General features: G+C 42.6%; 1 protein-coding gene across 1 annotated transcript in view; it reads right to left on the bottom strand.

The window, feature by feature from the left end:
* Positions 1-1,542: 1,542 nt before the first annotated feature.
* LOC110505613 (fibroblast growth factor receptor-like 1) overlaps positions 1,543-26,549 on the bottom strand; it is a 54,133-nt gene continuing 29,126 nt past the window's right edge. Inside the window, exons 3-7 of the mRNA XM_021584943.2 lie at positions 22,412-22,684; positions 12,765-12,851; positions 12,355-12,639; positions 11,241-11,594; positions 1,543-3,788 (exon numbers count right to left, since the gene is read on the bottom strand). Of these exons, the coding sequence (XP_021440618.2) occupies positions 3,352-3,788; positions 11,241-11,594; positions 12,355-12,639; positions 12,765-12,851; positions 22,412-22,684 (1,436 nt within the window). The 3' untranslated portion in view covers positions 1,543-3,351. The remainder of the gene's footprint in view (positions 3,789-11,240; positions 11,595-12,354; positions 12,640-12,764; positions 12,852-22,411; positions 22,685-26,549) is intronic.

The following is a 26,549-nucleotide window of genomic DNA, read 5'->3' as shown; positions in this document are numbered from 1 at the left end:
GAAAATAGCTGTTCTCCGATGCTCCCCATCCAACCTGACAGAGCTTGAGAGGATCTGCAGAGAATGGGAGAAACTAATCAAATACACGTGTGCCAAGCTTGTAGCGTCATACCCAAAAAGACCCGAGGCTGTAATCACTGCCAAAGAAGCTTTAAAGTACTGAGTAAAGGGTCTGAATACTTATGTAAATGTGATATTTCAGTTTTCAATTTTTTATAAATTTGCTAAAATGTCTAAACCTGTTTTTGCTTTGCATTATGGGGTATTGTGTGTAGATGAGAGAAAAACTATTTAATACATTTTAGAATAAGGCTGTAACGTAACAAAATGTGTAAGAAGTCAAGGGGTCTGAATACTTTACAAATGCACTGTATACTTTACATTGCAACTACAGTAAACATAATCCTACACATTCAACATATTCAAAATGCCTGACTTTGAAAAATAAACAATACATTTCCATAACAAAATAAATTAAATACACGTCTCTTTTAAAATGCATATAAAATGACTACATCTATATCAATTGTTGTTGGATTGGACTGCAGTCCCAATGGTGTTACATATATTCACTGCAACACTGGGGATAGTTTTGACCTCATACCTCTAGCAAAGATTCTATAAAACACATACAAAAGGCTAGTAGTGGTGGTAACCTAAGTAACATTTGGATTCCGACAGTGATATGTAGCGAGTCCAGCCAAACAGTCAACATTGGTGCAATATCATTCTTTGCAGTCTTCGATATGGACATGATTCAAATATCCCCCAAAAATGCTACCTATCTATTTTCATATAGCCCTTCGAGGCCTTCAGGGGTGACTGTGAGTGAAATGAAACAGGATTATTGATGGACACTAGTGGTCAGGGTTAAATGGATGTGCATTCAAACAATGAAACATTTTTTTTTCATCAAAGGGATGACCTGAGTATGAGTGTAAAACCAGCCCTCTTGTATTACATTCCATGCGTCCTTTAACATCATCACCTAGCAGAGCTTAAGTACTGTATCTTGTGCCCTACAACAGGTTTAGAGGTAAAGGTCTAAACTGACCCTAACCCCTCTAGGTTAGTTGAGATGGGTAAACAGCACAGTTACTGATGGATATGGGTTGTTCCACGAAATGAGTGCCTCTTGAGTACAATATTGGATTTTATAAACCTGTTATAATAAATGAAATACCCCTTTCATATAGACAACTTGGAGAATCTCTCCATGCACCCTTTGTGACTTCTAGGAAGATTTTAACACACTTAACCCCAAGATTTCACCAAGTTTTCACCATCAATCTTAAACCCTAGTTATAAACTGAGGGATGTGCCTAGAGAAATGTAACCACTCTCAAATTCCTAAACGGAGGTATGGATGCGAGAACTGACCATCCATTATATACAAATTCATGTTTTGAGGCAATACAGGTTTTTTTCTTTACATTTACATTTTACAAACATTGGAGTAAAATAAGCTTATCTTTTTGGGTTCTGATGGGGTACGACAGCTAAACTAAGCTCATTTATACGTTATATTATTATTTTTTTAAATGTATGAATATACCCTGAGTATACAAATTAGGAACAACTTCCTAATTTTGAGTTGCACCCAGTTTTGCCTTCAGAACAGCCTCAATTCGTCAGGGCATTGACTCTAGAGTTCCACAGGGATGCTGGCCCATGTTGACTTCGGTGCTTAATTTGAGCCGGATCCTGCTAGAACAGGATCATAAACGTGACTGGATGACAATGATTGATATCAACATTAGGGCTGTTGTCGTAAATAATTGAAATCGGCTATGTGTTTTGTTTCCTTGCTATGATTTGTTTCCTTGCTATGATACTAACCAAAGGCTTTTACCAACATCCTAGATGATAATTTTCAGACTAGCTGTGCCACGAGTCAGTACGGAAGTTGCAGCGATGAGACAAGACAAATTGGGGAGAAAAAGGGTAAAAAATATATATATTTTAAAAAGTATATAAATAAATAATTTTCCCATTCGGAGCTCGTTTTTTTTTAACCGATTTCCTAGTTGTCTTGAATGTACTGAAGTTGGAGATTTCCCAGCTCTGAGTTCTCCAAGTTCCCAAACGCGGCATTGAAAAAAATATATGCAAAAATCTCCAGTCATGTAAAATGATGTAGAATCGCATGACATGCGTTTATAAGAGGCCCAAAAATACCTGGACCCTTGGCCACAACATTTTGCCTATGTGTGCAACTTCTGTAAGTGCCTCTACTCTACGTCACTACGTAAATGTGATGATATGCATGCGTGATTTTTTTCTCATGTGTTCAGGTACCTCAGAGCTCCCCAGGTAATTCCCCCCTTGACACAAACTGGTGCACCTGCACGTACTACCATACCCGTTCAAAAGCACAATATTTTGTCTATCCCATTCACCCTCTGAATGGCACACATACACAATCCATTTCTCAATTGTCTCAAGGCTTAAATCCCTTCTTTAACCTGTCTCCCCTTCACCTACGCTGATTGAAGTGAATTTAACAGGAATTTAATAAGGAATCATACCTTTCACCTGGTTAGTCATGGAAAGAGCAGGTGTTCTTAATGTTTTGTGCAGTGTATATCATTAATTTAAAACTCCAAAAATGGATGTAGCAACTAAGAATTCTAGCTTTAACTCTCGAGATGGGAAAACTTTTTTTATGAATTCGAACATGTGATTTTGGGGTGGCAGGGTAGCCTAGGGGTTAGAGCGTTGGACTAGTAACTGGAAGGTTGTAAGTTCAAACCCCCGAGCTGTCAAGGTACGAATCTGTCGTTCTGCCCCTGAACAGGCATTTAACCCACTGTTCCTAGGCTGTCATTGAAAATAAGAATTTGTTCTTAACTGACTTGCCTAGTTAAATAAATAAAAAATCTTTATGACAGAATGTAAAATTAAATTTAAAAAAATACTTCTCAAAAGGCACCAAATTGGTGGAACAACCCATACATAGCCCTCTCAGTAAGTCTGAATAGCTGTTAACACATTGCAGAATCCCTTGGGGATTTGTGTACAAAGTGCACATCGGGGTTTGATGTCTTTTAGTGGTGTTGATATGAAACAAGTTGCACCAAGGACCAGGCAGGTATGCAGGTACAACCAGAGAGCTGTTCTCTGAGGTTCAGTCCACAGCTCAGACCCTCACTGTACGATGCCATTCTTCAGAGGCGCAGAGAAGGGGACAACATTACATTTGGTCCTCTGTAGCTCAGTTGGTAGAGCATGTTTCTTGCTACATCAGGATAGTGGGTTTGTTTCCTGGGACCACCCATACTTAAATTGTATACACGCTAGACTATAAGTTGCTTTGGCTAAATGGCATATATTATTATATTTGGCACATGGCTAACACTGAAAGTGAATGTGTTGGTGCACCTTCCCGTCCACGTGGGAGTGGATGTGAGTGTGGATGTCTGGGTAGATTTTGGGGTAGATTCTGGGGGGTAGGGCAGAGACCCCCTGGGTGAGGAGAAGCTGCTGCTGAGCCAGATACTCCTCATAGTTTATGGAGCTCAGGCAGTCCTTCTCTGGGCTGGAGGAAGTGGAGAAGTGGGCCACACAGCTCCTGTCCCTCTCCTGGTAGGGCAGCCGGTGGGAGGCCTGCAGGACCTGGGCAGCCGCAGCCGGAGTGCTGGGAGGGGAACAGTGCTTCTTACTCTGGCAGAACCACAGTAGCACTGTACCGAATATGAACACCATGCTAGCAGGGATGCCGATGATGACAGGCCAGGGTAGGGTGCTGGAGGCTGGGGTGAACATCGGGGGGATGGGTGGCTTGGTGTCTGCAGGAGGAGAAGACCCGAAAAATAATGATCAGTCAACATGGAGTCAATCATTCTAAAGTGAGGAGTTACTTTCTTATCCAACACTGTGTTTTTGCATTATTTAAACCAAATTGAACATGTTTCATTATTTATTTGAGACTAAATAGATTTTATTTATATATTATATTAAGTTAAAATAAAAGTGTTCATTGTTCATTCAGTATTGTTGTAATTGTCATTATACATATACACATATACAGTTGAAGTCAGTAGTTAACATACACTTAGGTTGGAGTCATTAAAACTCGTAGTTCAACCACTCCACAAATTTCTTGTTAACAAACTATAGTTTTGGCAAGTCGGTTAGGACATCTACTGTGTGCTTGACACAATACATTTTTCCAACAATTGTTTACAGATAGATTATTTCACTTATAATTCACTGTATCACAATTCCGGTGGGTCAGAAGTTGACATACACTAAGTTGACTGCCTTCAAACAGCTTGGAAAAATCCAGAAAATTATGTCATGGCTTTAGAAGCTTCTGAAAGGCTAATTGACATCATTTGAGTCAATTGGAGGTGTACCTGTGGATGTATTTCAAGGCCTACCTTCAAACTCAGTGCCTCTTTGCTTGACATCATGGGAAAGTCAAAATAAATCAGCCAAGACCTCAGAAAAAACATTGTAGACCTCCACAAGTCTGCTTCACCCTTGAAAGCAATTTCCAAACGCCTTAAGGTACCACGTTCATCTGTACAAATAATAGTACACAAGTATAAACACCATGCAGCCGTCATACCGCTCAGGAAGGAGACACATTCTGTCTCCTAGAGATGAACGTTCTTTGGTGCGAAAAGTGCAAATCCATCCCAGAACAGCAACACCTTGTGAAGATGCTGGAGGAAACAGGTACAAAAGTATCTATATCCACAGTAAAACGAGCGCTATATCGACATTACCTGAAAGGCCGCTCAGCAAGGAAGAAGCCACTGCTCCAAAACCGCCATAAAAAGCCAGACTACGGTTTGCAACTGCACATAGGGATCGTACTTTTTGGAGAAATGTCTTCTGGTCTGATGAAACAAAAATAGAACTGTTTGGCCATATTGACCATCGTTGTGTTTGGAGGAAAAAGGGGGAGGCTTGCAAACCGAAGAACACCATCCCAACCGTGAAGCCCGGGGGTGGCAGCATCATGTTGTGGGGGTGCTTTGCTGCAGGACGGAATGGTCCACTTCACAAAATAGATGGCATCATGAGAAAGGAAAATTATGTGGATATACTGAAGCAACATCTCAAGACATCAGTCAGGAAGTTAAAGCTTGGTCGCAAATGGATCTCCCAAGTTGAGAATGACCCAGAGCATACTTCCAAAGCTGTGGCAAAATGGCTTAAGGACAACAAAGTCAAGGCATTGGAGTGGCCATCACAAAGCCCTGTGTGTGTTAGAAGGGAGGCCTACAAACCTGACTCAGTTACAACACCAGCTCTGTCAGGAGGAATGGGTCAGATTTCACCCAACTTATTGTGGGAAGCTTGTGGAAGGCTACCCGAAACGTTTGACCCAAGTTAAACAATTTAAAGGCAATGCTACCAAATACTAATTGTGGGTTACGTAAACTTCTGACCCACTGGGAATGTGATGAAAGAAATAAAAACTGAAATAAATAATTCTCTCTACTATTATTCGGACATTTCACATTCTTAAAATAAAGTGGTGATCCTAACTGACCTAAGACAGGGAAATTTTACTTGCATTATATGTCAGGAATTGTGAAACACTGAGTTTAAATGTATTTGGCTGAAGTGTATGTAAACTTCCGAGTTCAACTGTAGCTACACATCAGAGGGTCTTGGTTGATTAATTAAATCCCTGTAGTGGGTCAATACTACATTATTCACCAATGCAAAGTTCACAAGAATCAGTGGATGAAGAAAACTGGAAACAAAGAAGAGTTTTATCATGTTCCTTACTCTGAGTAATCTTGGATTACATGCACTGAAAATATTAATATCTCCCTGTACAGGACAATATATCCCTGTACAGGACAGAATCCCAGGATATTGGGGATTTGAGAAAGCCAAATTAAGGTTTAGGGGAGCTCTAGTATTAAATCAAATTATATTTGTCACGTGCACAGTTTACAGCAGATATAAATGGTGCAACGCAATGCTTGTGTGCAAGCTGCTGCAACATTGCAGTACGATGACCAATATAAATAATGATAGGGCCATACAATAAGTAATAGAATAGGTAGTATGTGTAGTAGTAATCTGAGGCGTACACAATATACACTTGTGGACAGTTTATTAGGTACACACATCTAGTACTGGGTCGGAGCCCCCTGGAGCCATGAAGAGATGCACCTGGTCAACAACAATGTTCGGATGCGCACTTTCGTGCGTGAAAAGCCCAGGAGGCCGGCAGTTTCTGAAATACCGGAACCGGCCTGCCTGGCATCGACAATCGTACCATGCTCAAAGTCGCTTAGGTCACTTGTTTTTCCCATTCCCACGTTCAATAAAACAGTAACTGAATGCCTCAATGCCTGTCTACCTGTTTTATCTAGCAAGGCACAGCCACGTGACTCACTGTCTGTAGGAGCAAACCATTTTCATGAACGGGGTGGTGTACCTAATAAACTGAGTATATACAGTATAAATTATAGATGTGCTAAATTATGGATGAGGTCCAAGACAGAATTTTGTCGAGGCACAGATCCGGGGAAGGGTACCAAACATTTATGCAGCATTGAAGGTCCCCAAGAGGACAGTGACCTCCATAACTATTTAATGGAAGAAGTTTGGAACCACCAAGACTCTTCCTAGAGCTGTCCGCCCGGCCAAACTGAGCAATCGGGGTAGAAGAGCCTTGGTCAGGGAGGTGACCAAGAACCCGATGGTCACTCTGACAGAGCTCCAGAGTTCCTATTTGGAGATGGGAGGACCTTCCAGAAGGGCAACCATCTCTACAGCACTCTACCAATCAGATCTTTATGGTAGTGTCCAGACGGAATTCACGCCTCTGTAAAAGGCACATGATTGCCCGCTTGGACTCAGACCATGAGAAACAAGATTCTGTGGTCTGATGAAACCAAGATTGAACTCTTTTGCCTGAATGCCAAGCGTCACATCTGGAGGAAACCTGGCACCATCCCTATGGTGAAGCATGGTGGTGGCAGCATCCAACAGGACAACAACCCTAAGCACACAGCCAAGACAATGCAGGAGTGGCTTTGGGACAAGTTTTTGAATGTTCTTGAGTGGCCCAGCCAGAGCCCAGACTTGAACCCGATTAAACATTTCTAGAGAGACCTTAAAATAGCTGTCTAGCTTCCCCATTCAACCTGACAGAGCTTGAGAGGATCTGCAGAGAAGAATGGGAGAAACTCCCCAAATACAGGTGTGCCAAGCTTGTAGCGTCATACCCAAGAAGACTCAAGGCTAAAGGGTCTGAATACTGAATATGCAAATGTGATATTTCAGTTTTTTTTTTTAACAAATCTGCTAAAATGTCTAAAAACCTGTTTTTGCTTTGTTATTATGGGGTATTGTGTATAGCTTGATGAGGGGGGAAAACGATTTAATCAATTTTAGAATAAGGATGTAACATAAAAAAATGTGGAAAAAGTCATGGGGTTTGGATACTTTCCAAATGCACTGAAGTCTTTAAGATGCAGGTCTAAGCAGGTGGACAGGTGGACAGCAGGGTTAGCTATTCAGCAGTCTGATGACCTGGTGGTAGAAGCTGTCTTGGAGCCTGTTGCTCCGAGATACAATGCTCCGATACCACTTGCCAGATAGTAACAGAGTGAACAGTCCGTTGCTCGGGTTACTGGAGTCCTTGACGATCTCCCAGGCCTTTCTCAGACACCGCCTGGTGTACAGTGCCTTGCGAAAGTATTCGGCCCCCTTGAACTTTGCAACCTTTTGCCACATTTCAGGCTTCAAACATAAAGATATAAAACTGTATGTCTTTGTGAAGAATCAACAACAAGTGGGACACAATCATGAAGTGGAACGACATTTATTGGATATTTCAAACTTTTTTAACAAATCAAAAACTGAAAAATTGGGCGTGCAAAATTATTCAGCCCCCTTAAGTTAATACTTTGTAGCGCCACCTTTTGCTGCGATTACAGCTGTAAGACGCTTGGGGTATGTCTATCAGTTTTGCACATCGAGAGACTGAATTTTTTTCCCATTCCTCCTTGCAAAACAGCTCGAGCTCAGTGAGGTTGAATGGAGAGCATTTGTGAACAGCAGTTTTCAGTTCTTTCCACAGATTCTCGATTGGATTCAGGTCTGGACTTTGACTTGGCCATTCTAACACCTGGATATGTTTATTTTTGAACCATTCCATTGTAGATTTTGCTTTATGTTTTGGATCATTGTCTTGTTGGAAGACAAATCTCCGTCCCAGTCTCAGGTCTTTTGCAGACTCCATCAGGTTTTCTTCCAGAATGGTCCTGTATTTGGCTCCATCCATCTTCCCATCAATTTTAACCATCTTCCCTGTCCCTGCTGAAGAAAAGCAGGCCCAAACCATGATGCTGCCACCACCATGTTTGACAGTGGGGATGGTGTGTTCAGCTGTGTTGCTTTTACGCCAAACATAACGTTTTGCATTGTTGCCAAAAAGTTCAATTTTGGTTTCATCTGACCAGAGCACCTTCTTCCACATGTTTGGTGTGTCTCCCAGGTGGCTTGTGGCAAACTTTAAACAACACTTTTTATGGATATCTTTAAGAAATGGCTTTCTTCTTGCCACTCTTCCATAAAGGCCAGATTTGTGCAATATACGACTGATTGTTGTCCTATGGACAGAGTCTCCCACCTCAGCTGTAGATCTCTGCAGTTCATCCAGAGTGATCATGGGCCTCTTGGCTGCATCTCTGATCAGTCTTCTCCTTGTATGAGCTGAAAGTTTAGAGGGACGGCCAGGTCTTGGTAGATTTGCAGTGGTCTGATACTCCTTCCATTTCAATATTATCGCTTGCACAGTGCTCCTTGGGATGTTTAAAGCTTGGGAAATCTTTTTGTATCCAAATCCGGCTTTAAACTTCTTCACAACAGTATCTCGGACCTGCCTGGTGTGTTCCTTGTTCTTCATGATGCTCTCTGCGCTTTTAACGGACCTCTGAGACTATCACAGTGCAGGTGCATTTATACGGAGACTTGATTACACACAGGTGGATTGTATTTATCATCATTAGTCATTTAGGTCAACATTGGATCATTCAGAGATCCTCACTGAACTTCTGGAGAGAGTTTGCTGCAATGAAAGTAAAGGGGCTGAATAATTTTGCACGCCCAATTTTTCAGTTTTTGATTTGTTAAAAATGTTTGAAATATCCAATAAATGTCGTTCCACTTCATGATTGTGTCCCACTTGTTGTTGATTCTTCACAAAAAAATACAGTTTTATATCTTTATGTTTGAAGCCTGAAATGTGGCAAAAGGTCGCAAAGTGCAAGGGGGCCGAATACTTTCGCAAGGCACTGTATATGTCCTGAAGGGCAGGGAGCTTGCTCTCAGTGATGCATTGGGCCATCCACATCACCCTCTGTGGAGCCTTGCAGTTGAGGACGGTGCAGTTGCCATACCAGGCAGTGATGCAGTTGGTCAAGATGCTCTCGATGGTACAGCTGTAGAACAGCTGTAGAACATCAGTAGGGGGCACTCTTTCCTCTGATCTAAAAAAATATCCCAATGCCCCAGGGCAGGGATTGGGGACATTGCCCTGTGTAGGGTGCCGTCTTTCAAATGGGTCGTTAAACGGTTGTCCTGACTCTCTTTGGTCCCATGGCACTTATCGTAAGAGTAGGGGTGTTAACCCCGTTGTCCTGGCTAAATTCATACCATCATCCCCATCTTCGAAGTGGCTCATTCATCCTCACCCCGGTCCTTTATGATGTACATGCCAAGAAAGCTTTTGACCCCCCTGGGGGGCCCCTGTGTTGAGAGTCATCATGACGGAAGAGATGTTGCCTACCCTCACCACCTGGCGTCTGCCTGTCAGGAAGTCTGGACCCTGAGCTTAATGATCTTAGAGGGAACTATGGTTTTGAAAGCTGAGCTGTAGTCAATGAACAGCATTCTCAGTATGTTTGGAATGGCTTGTTTCAGGTCGCAGAGGTACTCATTTGAAAGATCAATATAGGGAGTTTGTGTGTACAGTCGTGGCCAAAAGTTTTGAGAATGACACAAATATTAATTTTCACAAAGTCTGCTGCCTCGGTTTGTATGATGGCAATTTGCATATACTCCAGAATGTTATGAAGAGTGATCAGATGAATTGCAAAGTCCCTCTTTGCCATGCAAATGAACTGAATCCCCCCAAAACTTTTCCACTGCATTTCAGCCCTGCCACAAAAGGACCAGCTGACATCATGTCAGTTGATGAGGACAAGGCTGGAGATCACTCTGTCATGCTGATTGAGTTCGAATAACAGACTGGAAGATTGAAAAAGGAGGGTGGTGCTTGGGATCGTTGTTCTTCGTCTGTCAACCATGGTTAACTGCAAGAAAGCACGTGCCGTTATCATTGCTTTGAACAAAAAAGGGCTTCACAGGGTAGGATATTGCTGCCAGTAAGATTGCACCTAAATCAACCATTTATCGGATCATCAAGAACTTCAAGGAGAGCGGTTCAATTGTTGTGAAGAAGGTTTCAGGGCACCCAAGAAAGTCCAATAAGTGTCAGGACCGTCTCCTAAAGTTGATTCAGCTGCAGGATTGGGGCACCACCAGTACAGAGCTTGCTCGGGAATGGCAGCAGGCAGGTGTGAGTGCATCTGCACGCACAGTGAGGCGAAGACTTTTGGAGGATGGCCTGGTGTCAAGAAGGGCAACAAAGAAGCCACTTATCTCCAGGAAACATCAGGGACAAACTGATATTCTGCAAAAGGTGCAAGGATTGGACTGCTGAGGACTGGGGTAAAGTAATTTTCTCTGATGAATCCCCTTCTGACTGTTTGGGGCATCCAGAAAAAAAGCTTGTCCAGAGAAGACAAGGTGAGAGCTACCATCAGTGGACAAACAAAAACCCACAAATTTGGAGAAACTCCAAGCATTGATTATGCAAGAACGGGCTGCCATCAGTCAGGATGTGGCCCAGAAGTTAATTGACAGCATGCCAGGGCGGATTGCGGAGGTCTTGAAAAAGAAGGGTCAACACTGCAAATATTGACTCTTTGCATCAACTTCATGTAATTGTCAATAAAAGCCTTTGACACTTATGAAATGCTTGTAATTATACTTCAGTATTCCATAGTAACATCTGACAAAAATATCTAAAGAAGACTGAAGCAGCAAACTTTGTCGAAAGTTTTATATTTGTGTCATTCTCAAAACTTTTGGCCACGACTGTAAGTGATGGGGAAGGTTTTGAAAGTTGGATTTTTGGGTGGCCAGGTTAAAGGTAATGATGTACTAGATGGCTGGCATCCTGGCTCTGGTCTTACCTGGCAGCACGGTGAGGAAAGCACTGCGGAAACTGTAGCCCATGGTGTTGGCACCCAGACAGATGTACATGCCAGCATCCTCCTCCTTGGCGCGGGTGATGAGCAGCTTGTTGAGGTAGGAGCCATCAGGGCGTGACCACACCTCTCCCGTGGGCAGCACCACAAAGCGATGGTCGCCCACCTCGATGGTGGAATTGTACCGACTCTCCCCGTTGGACTCCACACGCTTGAGCCACTGGATGACCGGTTTGACATCGCTCCTCACTTTGCACTGGAATGAGGTAGTCCCCCCATAGTCCACTGTGGTGTTGACCGGGTGAGTGCCCGTCAAGATGGGTTTGGAGTTGGTCCGCTCTGCAGAGAGACATAATGGACGAACTGTCACAACTATTCCATATTTCAACAAGGCTGACTCTCTGCATGTACCAGCGTAATGGCAGTTATTGGCCTCAGGCTTAGAACTTGTAACAGAGAGAGACGGAGAGAGAGAAATACCACATGTAACACAAGAAGTATGTGTGATTAGTTTCCTCTCTCTCTCTGCTCCTGGTTGTACAGGACACACATCTCAGGGGGAGGAGGGGTTCAGGGGGGTGGGGGGGCTGGCAGACAGCTGGATCCTAATCAGCTCAAGATTGGAGGGGCTTGTGGTTGAGCAGCCACCCTCCTCCTCCCCCACACACCAGAACACAACCCTCATTCTCAGACCTGCCTTCTCAATATGCTTCTCATATACGTACATCATTAGACAAGCACATTCATCCATGGAGTAGGGATATGAGTAAGACTTACTGATCAAACGCAGCCGTCTGACGAAGGTAGATCAGAGAGCAAGGATCTCCAAAAGGTTATGGTTCCTCCTCAAATCCAGACCCGACGTTACTATGATTACGTGGCAATTGTATCAACGTTCACATTGAGTTTCCATCCATGATAGCCAATATATCATTATCACAACGTCCATAGAACTCAGTCTGCAGGACTGTGATACAGTATATAATACAGTATTTTATGGTTCTTTCCCCTTCTTTACCTCATACATTAGCAATGAGATCTTGGACTGACTCGTTAAGTGTATTTATAACTCAGGCCTCTGTGACTGTATGATACTTACGTATGACCTCCACTTTGTAGGTGGCGTTGATCTCCCCGGCTTGGTTGGAGATTCTGCAGGTGTACTTGCCGCTGTTCTCCGGGGTCAGGTTCCTCAGGCTCAGAGTCCACTTCTTCTGGCGCCCCTCGCCAACCTCGCGCTCCGTCAGCGGCCTGTCGTCCTTCAGCCACACAAGGTCTGGCCGAGGGTTACCGCTGGCTGTACACTTCAGCCGCACAGAGCTCCCCACTGGGCGGGCAATCACCCGTTTCCTCATTTTAGCAGGCTGTGTGAAGCGGGGACGCACTTTGGGAAAAGGAGGAAAGAGAGTTTTGGGTTTACTACTTTGCAGAGATGGATAACAGAATCATAAAATAAGACTCAATCTAATGCAAATAACTTCAGTAATGTTGCTTTTTTTATGATCTTACCTAGTTTTCCTGATAGGTGGTCAGGGTCATACTCTGAGTCCACCCCACCAGGGACCCCTGGCCCAGTCTTATCAGCACCAGAGTAATCTATAGGGGAAAAGGAACAGAACATTTAGATTTTAACATTGCAAAGAAAATGTGCAGCATATAATTGAACATGGTATAAAAGTTATGCCCAATACTCACACAGGAAAGGCCTTGGAGGTCTTAACAGAGGGTGATGACAGAGATATGAAGTAAGCCTATTAGGGTTTCACAAGTGTTAAACTAGAAAGACTTCTGCCGCCATTTGGGCTAACATCAACTGGAGTGACCTTCCAGTTCTGATCTCAGAGGGGTGTTTTTCTTAGTTATTGCAACGCGGTTTATATAATTCATTCACATTCAAAGCTGAACACTATCAAATATGTTGTTATTATGGAGTAGACACAAGTTGTTAGTCAGATTCACCTCTCCTCTAACTCAGGACACAATTATGAGGCTTATGAGTATTCCCTTACAAAAAAAGATTGCCATTTTGAAACTGCAGTAAAAGTGCAGTAACTGCAGTCGACTGTGGTATTTTGAACTGAACTGCAAATTTGCTGCAGTAAAAAAAAAACAGTGTTATTTTGGATGCAGTATTTTCAGCATACTGCAGTTATACTGCACACTGACTGCAATCTTTTTTCGCAAGGGATTCAACAAGCAGGGGAAAAATGTTTCAGTTGAATTCAATGCTTTTTGTTTCACACTTTTTACATTTTCATTGACATGGCCCCCAGCCAAACAGGCACAGTAAAACACGCTTGGCTCCATCTGAGTAAATTTAGCATTTATAGGATACACTGAGGGGGTACATACTAAGGTCACACGCTGTAACATTTGGGAGGAATATGATCAGTTTTCATAAGTGCAGCTCAGAAAGACAGCTGTGGAGTTGATGTCATTGACTGACTGACTTCATGTGGTGGAGCTAAGACACGGCTTAGTGAAAATATTATCAATGAAACATAATAGAACATTTGTAATGTATATCCACTTCGTGAGGTAGACATTGATGAATTTATGGAATGTATCATGTTCCTTGCCAACTACTACCATTCCTCAGAATACCAAACATTATGACCAATTATAGAAGTTCAACCAAAGCAGAGCAGGGTGTCAGATAGATAGATTACACATGCAACTACTGCACTGAATCACTTCATGCTAGTAGAGTCATTCACAAGTTTCAAATATTTTCAAATATACCAGCACTGAGCTTGTCAGTTCTAACGTTGCCTACTTACTAAAGCTTCACATTCTGAAGTATCCACTACAGAATTCTGATATTGACGTCAAACACATTTCATAAATTAAGTGAATGTGTTACTCAGTACATAGAAAATACTTTCATAAACAAATATAAAATGTATGTTCTATTGTCATATACCATGGGTCCCCTAACCTTTTTGCCCACAACCCCCTTTGGATATTTAACAAAAATGTGCGACCCCACCATGTAAAAAAAGTGATGTAATCAACGACCATTATTTGACAGTCTACTGTAAATCAATCCGACAATACTTTGGACTGTATTTCAATCTGAAGATAGTATGGTTTGAAGTGACTGAAATGCATCAGAAAGGTACTGCGAAGTTGTGAAGACCATCAGGCAATAACATGTTGATATTCTTTTCCCCACAGTCTGATTTAGTGCCTGGTCTACTGAGTCCTGCACGGCTTATGGGCATTGTAGAGGGAAACAGAAGACACATACCACTGGGGGAAAAAATTATGAATCAACGTTGTTTCCAAGTAATTTCAACCCCAAAAATCAATGTGATGACATTGAATCCAATGTGGAAAACTAATTGGATTAGCAAAAAGTAATCAAAGTAAGGGATTTTCATCTTTTTTTCACACAACATTTAACCTAAATCCAATGACATGATGAAATGCTTTGTTGATTTCACTTTGAATTCACGTTAGTTGACAATTCAACCAAATGTAAATCAAAACTAAACGTTGAACTGAAGTCTGTACCCAGTGGGATATGTGTTCCTAAGTGATGGGGTCATAATATTTTGTAGCTTAAACTGTTCAAAAGATAGAGCAACATTTGTAGGAAGAAACAGACACAGCTCTGTTTATTTTAACCACATCTAGCGGCTATCGGAGGATACTGATGTTACTTCTATGAACCAAGCACAAGTTTTTTATTTTATTTTAGAGTTTCTCTCACGACCTAATTTTCAAATCAGGCAACCCCTAGTTTGGGAAACACTGCCATACACCTTGTACAGAGCCTGAACCCAGTGTAGCCTCCAGTAAAATGTGTCCAAATCCAGTTTGGCGCACACTCTGCGTTTGAATGGGGCAGGTAAAGGGACCAGATGGGGCTTCTAACCCCCCACTCCAGGCACCCTCCGACTTTCCCCAAACCCCCCAAAGCTGTCTATGGTTCTCTGGGCACAAAACTTCCATTGTCTGTCACCTCCAGCACCAGGCCCAGTCATGATGTCATGATTATTACAAACAAAAAAGTTACATGGCCATTTTAAACTGGAATAAGAACCATAAAGTCCCCTGATGTCCAGTATTGAAGGGCTTAAACTGGCCAACTATAATAACCCATTCCCTTTAAAAAACACCCTCTTTTGGAATATATATTTCTCTGCTGCTCAGTTGGGCTCTCCACATTCCTCCCGGTTCCTGAACTTCCCAATCCAAACAGAACACGGTCCCACGCTGCCCGGATTTTCTTTTCACATTTTTTTTGTTCCTGAATCTCTTTCCTCTCTATTTTCTTGAGGTCCTTAGGAACAATGGTACCCTTTATGAGTCTGGGCCTAAACTACTATCCTAGGCTGCTATTGTCTTTACACAATGTTGGCTCACTGGACCTGCAGACTGGGGGAAGGCAGGACATCTCAGTGCTGCTACATAGTTGTTATTGTTGGAATACTGAAAAATACAATTATCAGTAAAAGGAGAGGACTTGCAGACCTCCCTGTCAACCCTTTTTGCGTCCTCTCTCTCTCCTTGAGAGGGGCCCTATCCTCCCTCATCAAAGAGTAACTAAGAACAGCAATCCACTCGGATTCTGCAGGACACAACTTTCAAGCGATAAAACATGTAGACTACTTTGTATTCCAATTCTATTACCAGAATGGAATATAGCTTCTAAATGAACACAGCACATTTGTACATTTAGAGATGGAAGGGAAAGGCAAACACCCACGCACCCACGTACCCAGACACATTCAGTTACAGACATAATGTTGGGAAGACAGGCAAAGTAAACGGCTAACAACAACCAAAGAATCCATTGAAACTATCTCTCTAGCCTACTGTACCACGGGGTCTGGTGCCCTCCCTTCTTTCTCTCCTCTTCATTCACAAATCCAGACAAAGGTAATAGGTCACTCTCACTCCCTGGCCTTGAGCTTCAACTGAATCTCAGGAAAATGCCCCATCATTCTGTGGGTCACAATGAGTTTCAGATCTGAGTCATATGCATGGTTTCTGGGTAGCGTCATATTAAAAGGGATTTCACTATGAAGGGTATTACTTGGCAAACTACATTTCGTCAGCCAGTGATTGTCAAGCAAATAACTGTCGGTCTCACGGTAATTGACAGTGATAAACACATTTAGCATCTACTGGCTTCCACACATAGCCTACAAGCTACTGATACTGACCTTTGGAAGATCTACATTTTAAAAAGTCTAATAAATCCATGTAATATAGCCTACACCTTCACAACAAATCCATTATTTATTTTATACAGGTCTAAAGAAGCATGATATGAAGAAAATGTATCCTATTTCAGAAGAACAGAATAGCATACTCTGAGTTGTCCTTATGTTAGGTCCTGATCTGGCTATGATAGATAAATGGCTGTGGGCTACACTAGTTCATTTAGCAGACAAGACTTTCTTCGAATTCCGTTGCATGATTTTATATTATGTAGAATACAATTTAACAAATATTTTCTCCAAACGATTTGAGGGAGTGCGCACATACATCATCAAACAACCACCATATGTTATGAGCCACACATAATGCAGTGTATCTGGACAGTCAACAAAGTCTGTACTATCACTTCCACTACAGCACTTCTACTATCACTACCACTGTACTATAGAGATTTAAAGTATCCATGTAGAAATGAAGGCTACCATGATCCTCTCTCTGTTTACATGGTCTGTGCTGTGTCAACACCGTGTTACAATATAAACTTTACACCATGCTAATTGTAAAAAACGGATCAGTGTAGATTGTGTATCTGTCTGTCTGTCTGTCTGTCAGTGTGGCAGTCATGTCCCTATCTATTCCAGTCCACCAGCAGGAGGGGTGAGGGTAGGAGGGTCGGGTGGGAGTCAGTTGTCAGGAGACCACCCCAAACAGAGCACAAACAGCCAGCTGGGGCGATTGAGGAGGCGCCATGTTGCACTGGCTGACCAGATTCTTGGGATAGCTCAGGGGAGGACAGGCTGCCCACTGGCCGATTTGGAGAAGGATTGCTTCTACAGCCGTGGCTGGATGGGGAAACACCCTTATATCACCAGGACCCCTTTTCTTTCTCTCACTCTTTTCTCTCTTTCTTCCTTCCACATCTTTCATTTCTTTCTTATACCCCTATCCCTTTGTTTCTCCCCTACTCGCCCTCTCCTTCTCCTCCCTGCCCTTCTCTCTTTATGTCCTGATTAAAAAGTGTGTTGTTCACTACGGCCCTTGAGCTTCAAAGCCAGCCAGGATATTGAACAGCACTCTTTCTGAGCTCCAGTAAAAATAATCCACTCAAATGATGGATGCTGTTTGCAGAGCTACCCTGGAAGCTAGCCATTATTACACCTCCCATTTACAACACTTCAAATAAATCATCTCTCTGAGAAGTCTACCAGCCTTCCCCACCAGGCATTGAACTATATACAAAACACTATTAAAATGCCTAATAACTAGGTACATCAAGAGGTACAATCATTTCACCATTGATTGGAAACGTTCCGCTCACAATAATTATGGACCATTCTACTGTTTTTAGGCTGTCAGTTCTCCCAATGTATGACTTCCGTCCTGTAAATGTTTTAAAATGAGGCTCCCCTAATCTCCGTAGCCAAATAAGCCTCTGACTGCACTGCACGCCTGATAGGACTATAATAAAAACAAACAAACTGGTGATGTGTGCCAGTCCCTGGCTGGAATGATGGATTAGAGAACGGCAAGGAGAGAGAGAGAGAGAGGAGAGCGAGGGAGAGGTCTCTGTGGTCTTACAAAACAGACATGTGGAATGACTGCTGAGAGACTAGTGTTGGGTTGTCACGCATTCACCACAAACAGTGGGAAAGAAAAACAGAACCAACTCCATCAGGCTTAAGAGCGAGGCCAAACAGCTTGTGATGGAGATCAGAGAGAGTGAAAATAATGGTGTTCAGTTTAATAAAATACACATGAGAAAACAGTATCCCTCAAGAAAAAAAAATGCCTTTGAACTTTTAAAGGTAAGAGACATCTCTGTCCTGTGTGGGAGTAGATAGTAATACAAGCAGGCATGTTGAACTTATCTTATAAACCTCCCCCTGTTTCAGCACTACTGAAAGCCTAAATACTTTTCATTTCATCAAACTGCAGATGCCAAGCTAGATAAATCAGTTTTGAGTTAAAAACACTACTACAGTGTGTAAAGCAGCAGGGTTGGAGAGTAATCTGATTACAAAAAACATAAACTGTAATCAGTTACAATACCAGCAAAACATATTGTAATCAGGTTACAGATACTTTTTAAAAACTAGATGATTACTTCTTGGATTACTTTTAAATTCAGAAAGGATGTCTGCAAAAAAATACCCTATGACACCTTTCTGTTTTCTCAATGACATTTAATTCAGCATTGAAAATAAGTTTGTTTGTTCTATCTGAGCGAGTCTGACCACAAATCAGAAACAACTATGATAACACACCAAATGTGTTTGATGGATCCTTCTTGTTTTCTTCTAATGCCTCTTAAGGGGAAAGTAATCCAAAAGTAACGTTAAGTAATCAGATTACGTTACTGAGTTTGGGTAATTACTGATTACAATTTTGGATAAGTAGGCTAACTAGTAACTGTAATGGATTACATTTAGAAAGTATCCTACCCAACCCTGGTAAGACGAGAGGGAGAGATGCTATCTATCATTTGGATACATTGACTTGATTTATACAAATGGTGCTGTACTCTGCAATCATATGGATTGTTCTGAACTTAGCATGATCCACTGTCAATCATGTGGGCAACCTGAAACTTTGCACATTCGATAAATGTCTGCCAAAAGTAGTGCTCTTATTTTCCATGTACAGTAAATAATGGAAGTACAGTACAGTCATAGACAACCATGAAATACAGCTCTAGTGTGAATTTTGACATTCCTCCTCTTGGTGTCTGTCTATAAATCTATTTTTATTGTCCAGGAACAGTCAACAGATAAAACATTTTTTGGGGGGAAGGGGTACTTTTACCCCTTTTTCTCCATAATTTTGTGATATCCAATTGGTAGTTACAGTCTTAGCTCATTGCTGCAACTCTCCAACGGATTCGGGAGAAGCGAAGGTTGAGAGCCATGCGTCCTCCGAAACACGATCCTGCCAAGCCACACTGCTTCTTGGCACACTGGAAGCCAGCCGCATCAATGTGTCGGAGGAAACACCGTCCAGCTGGCGACCGAAGTCAGCTTGCAGGCGCCCAGGCCCGCCACAAGGAGTCGCTAGATCACAATGGAACAAGGTAATCCCGGCTGGCCAAACCTTCCCCTAACCTGGACGACGCTGGGCCAATTGTGAGCCGCCTCATGGGTCTCCCGATCATGGCTGGCTGTGACACAGCCTAGGATCGAACCCAGGTCTGTAGTAATGCCTTAGACCGCTGCGCCACTCGGGAGACAATCAACAGATCTACCCTCACTCTGACTTCTCAGTCAACTTCATCTTTAACGTGAGCCAAAATAACTTTGTTAGAATAACACTTCCCCAGATCCGCATCTCGACCCTATGATACTACCCAACGGGCACCATTCTCTTTACTTTCTGTTGTCCTGGTCTGATCTATGTGATTAGGGTTCTACTCCAAAATAAGGCCAGTTTGAAACCTTAGTCGCTGTTCTAGCCAGCTACCACCCGGTACTACCCTATAGAGTAATTGAACACTGGTCACTTTAATAATGTTTACATACTGTTTTACGCATTCTAGAGATGGCTCATCCTACAGTATATAACTACTGCTATACACACCTTTTCTAGTCATATACTGTCCATACTGTCTTTACACACCATTATATGTATATATATTTATATTCCGTTCTCTGACATTGCTCGTTCTGATATTTCTTAATTTCTGAATTTTTCGGGATTATTGTGTTTTTTCTTAGTTCTTTTGCTTGGTATTATTTTTATTGATTTTTTATTTATTTATTCGTTATTTTACCAGGTAAGTTGACTGAGAACACGTTCTCATTTGCAGCAACGACCTAGGGAATAGTTACAGGGGACAGGAGGGGATGAATGAGCCAATTGTAAACTGGGGAATATTAGGTGACCGTGATGGTTTGAGGACCAGAATTGGGAATTTAGCCAGGACACCGGGGTTAACACCCCTACTCTTACGATAAGTGCCATGGGATCTTTAATGACCTCAGAGTGTCAGGATACCCGTTTAACGTCCCATCCGAAAGATGGCACCCTACACAGGACAGTGTCCCCAATCATTGCCCTGGGGTATTGGGAATTATTACACTGTTGGAGCTAGAAACACAAGCATTTCAAAGCACCAGCGATAACATCTGAAATTCTGTGTATGCGACTAATACAATTTGATTTGATCACAAGACCAGGAAGCAGCTCCTCCAGTCGGCCCCTGCCATCCACCCCCCTCCCCTGCAGGAGGCTCTGGACCTAATTAGGCATCTTAAACTAAACAGTGCTATCACACTCCAGTCCTCTCATTCATCACGCTCTACTCTAGCATAGAGTAAACTGTACTGTACAGTTGCTTGACTTGACTGAGAGTTACAAGTATGTCTCTTGCACATGAGACCATCATGTCCTCTTATAAGCTTTAAGAGGCTTAATAGGTTAATGTTAATGCTTTGACAAACTACAGCTTAGCCTGGGGAGAGGGAAGAAGTTAAGATCCGCTTGAGTCACAGAGGATGATGTAGTATGAAACAATATCCTATTCTCTCTGTTGACTTTGGGCTTAAGTGCTGAATGATATAACAGATATAGGAGAGGAGGGTATCAACTACAATCCCCCTTCCTAAATCCCCTTATTTCAAATCTGGCTATGATAGATAAATGGCTGTGTACTACACTAGTTCATTTAGCAGACAAGACTTTCTTCGAATTCCGTGGCATTATTTTATATTATGAAGAATACAATTTAACAGATATTTTCTCCCAATGATTTGAGGGAGTGCGCACATGCGGCCATTCTGTGTTGAGAGGTTAACAAAGAAATAGGTATTCCTATATGCTTAATTTAGAGTTGTTATTAATGTAACTTTATTTGTTATACAAACGTTAGGCTATATGTTTAGATTTTTAATACTGCTTTGTTTTTTTGCGCAGGCTTTACACACTACATCAGTCACTCATTCACAGTTTGACAAGCACTTGATAATCTCTAGAATTTCATGGCGGCATTCCCTTGTGACCGTAATGCACCCTAAAAAAAATCCATGCCTTTTGCGACCAGTGGCCATTGTGCCCTTCTCCCTGAGTGCTGCGTACTTCATCACGTGATCGGGTCTTTCTCACAGGCTACAAGTGAAGACAGACACATCGGAGACGCAACTGTGCGAGTCCTTATCCAATTCCGATGTGCATATTGAAGATATTGGAAGAACTGTCCACATTTACTTTTCGTCAGCCAACAAGATGAGTAGGCCTAACGAACAGCAAAAGCCCTAGCCTATGTCAATCTACTATCCCCCATAGTACAAAAGTTGACCTATTTTATTCTGTGTGAGAGATAAATATTGCAAACATAGTCTGGGACAGTTGTGGGATGCGATAGATCTCAAATTAAAACAATCACTAGCATAAAAAAAACGTATTTAAGGCCTACCGGGTGGCGCAGTGGTTAAGGGCGCTGTGTTCGCGCCCAGGCTCTGTCGTAACCGGCCGCGACCGGGAGGTCTGTGGGGCGACGCACAATTGGCCTAGCGTCGCCCGGGTTAGGGAGGGGTTGGCCGGTAGGGATAACCTTGTCTCATCGTGCACCAGCAACTCCTGTGGTGGGCCGGGCGAAGTGCGCGCTAACCAAGGTTGCCAGGTGCACAGTGTTTCCTCCGACACATTGGTGATTTTATGCCAGCCAGGCAGGCTCTACTCCTGTTATAAATATAAGTAATGTGCTTAATATTAGGAAAGTTGAGAAATAAATATAGTAGGCCTAGCCTATAGAAAGCTGATCCTCCTCTTTTTAGTAGAGACCATCACTCTGTTGTCTCACACAATTCCATAGCCTATTGAAATGTTCCGCAACATGAGCTCATGGGCTCTCATTAAGTGTTTGATTAGATTTTCCACAACATTTGCATTAATGTAAGAGTGATTAGAGGGACAGTAGAGTGCTGAGTACCAGGCAGTTAGCAAGTTTGGTAGGCTACTAATGACCAGCAGCAGCAAGACACCTTTCTACTTACCAATGGCAATGAGGGTATAGTTGATGCTGACGCTGCCAAAGCCGTTGGTGGCTTTGCAGATGTATGTTCCAGCATCCTCAACCTCCACTTCCTTGATCTTCAGGCCCAGGCGGAGGATGCGGAAGCGGGTCCAGCCGCTGTGGATGTTGTGGCCGTCTTTGGTCCACATGATGAGGGGTGGCGGGTCTCCTACAACAGGGCATGGCAGCTTGATGGAACTCCCCAGGTGCACTGACTGTCTATGGGCCACCCTCTCAGCCACCAGTGGAGGTCCTGGAGCAGCACACAAACAATCGATGAGTTTAACTTTTGGCCAAAATTTTATTTAAACATTTAATACAAAGACTAGATTGATATACAGTACTTTACATGAAGGTCGGTCAATACGGAAAATTTCAAGAACTTTGAAAGTTTCTCAAGTGCAGTCAGAAAAACCATCAAGCGCTATGATGAAACTGGCTCCCCTGAGGACCGCCACAGGAAAGGAAGACCCAGAGTTTCCTCTGCTGTAGAGGGCAAGTTCATTAGAGTTAACTGCACCTCAGATTGCAGCCAAAATAAATGCTTAACAGAGTTCAAGAAACAGACACATCTCAACATCAACTGTTCAGAGGAGACTGCGTGAATCAGGCCTTCATGGTCAAATTGCTGCCAAGAAACCACTACTGGAGGACACCAATAAGAAGAAGAGACTTGCTTGGTTCATGAAACACAAGCAATGGACATTAGACTGGTGGAAATCTTGGTCTGATGAGCCCAAATTTGTGATTTTTGGTTCCAACTGCCGTATCTTTGTGAGAGGCAGAGTAGGTGAACGGATGATCTACGCATGTGTGGTTCCCCCAGTAAAGCATGGAGGAGGAGGTGTGATGGTGTAGTCGTGCTTTGCTGGTGACACAGTCAGTAATTTATTTAGAATTCAAGGCACATTTAACCAGCATGGCTACCACAGCATTCTGCAGCGATACGCCATCCCATCTGGTTTGCACTTAGTGGGACTATCATTTGTTTTTCAACAGGACAATGACACAAAACACACCTCCTGGCTGTGTAAGGGCTATTTGACCAAGGAGACTGATGGAGTGCTGCATCAGAGGACCTGGCCTCCACAATCACTCGACTTCAACCCAATTGAGATGGCTTGGGATGAGTTGGACTGAAGAGTGAAAGAAAAGCAGCCAACAAGTGCTCAGCATATGTGGGAACTCATTCAAAACTGTTGGAAAAGCATTCCAGGCTGGTTGAGATAATGACAACAGTGTGCCAAGCTGTCATCAAGGCAAAGGGTGGCTACTTTGAAGAATCTAAAATGTAAAATGTATTTTGATTTGTTTAACACTTTTTTGGTTACTCCATGATTCTATAAAAAAAAAGAAAAACCCGTGAACGAGTAGGTTCGTCCAAACTTTTGACTGGTACTGTACATCCATAAACAACATATTACACTCACTCATATTTCATTTGAAATGAATTGAAAACAATTTATATCTGAATTGGGCTGAATTGAATGAAGCAACATCACTTGGATGCTTTTAGGGAAGATGTGGGGGCTCATTCATTACCTCCTTCCTTCATCTGTTTACCCTGAGATGAAACCAGATTGTAATAATTGGACTAGCCTTGTCATCCATTATAGACAGAGAGAGTTGAAGGCTCTGCCTGCGTGTAGCATGTGGGAGATCAAAGCGCAGTGGAGAGGGCAGGGCCACTGTAGGGAGGACAGTAGCCCCTCGTCCTGCTCCTAATTGGCTCAGGTTGGCCTCCTCAGATCTTGTGAAGTGGAGCGGGCTCAGATGCTCTGTGATAGTAATGTTACTTAGGAGGCCTGCACAACTCACTGAGACAGCGCTTAAAGCAGCGGTAGTGCTGAACCTGAACCAGACAACAACTTAACAGAGAGAAACTGAGCATAGAAAGACAGAACAGAAACAGAAAAACAGTAGAGGAAAAGGGTGGTGAATGCAACATAACTTAACAAAATAGTTACTGATCTTAAAAACATAAGTCCAGTCCACCTGGCCGTTTATCTTTCAATACAAATGGTCAGTCTGGTAGCAGTAAAAACTTTGAGAAGGCTAAATAAACAAGACCTCTCTCAACACACACACACACACACACACACACACACACACACACACACACACACACACACACACACACACACACACACACACACACACACACACACACACACACACACACACACACACACACACACATATTCCAACGGTGCATTTCACACATATGGTAAACAAGCAGTTCATTACAGAGATGGGGGTGTATAGGGAAGGTGGCTGCAGATAACTCCACCTGGGCCTTTATTGGTCACGTTGATAACAGATGTGGCTCAACTCAAAAGCAGGTAAAATATCTGGAACCCTGGGCTGTGGGCTCCTCTCTAGGTTTCTTCCTAGGTTTTGGCCTTTCTAGGGGGGTTTTCCTAGCCACCGTGCTTCTACACCTGCATTGCTTGCTGTTTGGGGTTTTAGGCTGGGTTTCTGTACAGCACTTTGATATATCAGCTGATGTAAGAAGGGCTATATAAATGTTTTGTTGCTCTTTTGCACCCCAGTATCTCTACTTGCAAATCATCATCTGCACATCTATCACTCCAGTGTTAATGCTAAATTGTAATTATTTCGCCACTAAGGCCTATTTATAGCCTTACCGCCTTAATCTTACTACAGTTGCACACACTGTATATATATTTTTCCCATGTGTAACTCTGTGTTGTTCTTTTTGTCGCACTGCTTTGCTTTATCTTGGCTAGATCGTAGTGGTAAATGAGAACTTGATCTCAACTGGCCTATCTGGATAAATAAAGGTGAAATAAAATAAATAAATAAAACCAATATCTAACACACAGGCATTCTCCCAGATACACACACAAGGAGTGCACAGGCTCTGCCATCCTCTCTGATCTTCCTGTTCTGAAGCATGCACAGGAAATTGTAAGTGCCACTGTTTAGGTCTGCAAGGAGGACGTGAGGGGACTTGTCAGCCGGCCCATATCTCACTCCTCTGCTAACAGAAGAGCAGAACAGAGGGGCTCAGTGTTCAGTCCTCCTCAGCAGACTATCTACTCACAACCACAGAGATAGAGGTCACAACACATGGTGGAAATACCCACTGCCCTGCCTGAGTCCCACAGCTTCACTAACTCATAGAGCTAATGGGTGTTAATCTAATGCAATCAACTGCTTCTCAATGTGCAATTAGAACAGAGAAGCTATATTCTACCACAGATTAAATATAACAACCAACTCATTTCTGAGGTCTGTATCAAACTGTCAAAATGCACTACTTCAACATTAACAGAACAAAGTCTTAAGGGTCAAGTTTTTCTAACCCCACATTCTCTTTCTTCTATATCATGTGTTAAAATACAAATTATCTTTTGAGAAATTGTATTTTCAAAAGGGGCATTGTATGCAAGAGGAAGCACAAAGCAAAGTATTTCTTTAGTGTTGTTAGAGACTTGAGAGCACTCCAGAACACTTCTTTGCAACAAAAAACCAAGCTCATTCCAAGTGCGTGGAATGTGCAACAAATGATTTCCTCCCTCCGTCTCTCCTCTTAAAAAGCCCTTTGATGTGCTTTGAAAAAAACAACATGAAGAGGTGCTGAAAGTCAAGGCCACCGTCTGAATAATATAATGAGTATTTGTGCTGTATGCCTGACCAACATCCTCTCCTCAACAGGAATACTCCTCCTCCGTCTCAAGGAGAGGTTCTCTTAACCTTGTAACTGAGATGAAGCCTCAGATAACATGCTTAGAGAGGCCCTCATTATGAAGTTAATCCTCAAAAGGTCCATTGCAGTGATATCAGTTTGTAACTCTCTTACACACTTAGATTCACAGTTTGTTCTTTTACATGTTCTATGACACATAATTTACTTACTTGGATCTACCCTGAGGACGTCCTTATATGTCAGTGGAGGAACTCTGCTACTAAACATTGGGATGACAAATCCCTGTAAACGGAAAGCGATACACATGACCGCATGCATGGGCTTTCCAGTTTTGCTGCAATGGTGAAGGGCCTTACTTTAGTAGAGCTCTGTGTGTGAATGGAATCTTTCATAACGCAGGAAGAGAAGGAGGTCTGGCGACATAGAATTAGCTCCGTTTTTCTTT

This window comes from Oncorhynchus mykiss, chromosome 25 (genome assembly GCF_013265735.2).
Source record: "Oncorhynchus mykiss isolate Arlee chromosome 25, USDA_OmykA_1.1, whole genome shotgun sequence".
NCBI lineage: Eukaryota > Metazoa > Chordata > Actinopteri > Salmoniformes > Salmonidae > Oncorhynchus > Oncorhynchus mykiss.
The sequence above is the reverse complement of the archived record's forward strand: the minus strand, read 5'-3'. Positions and strand labels throughout refer to the sequence as shown.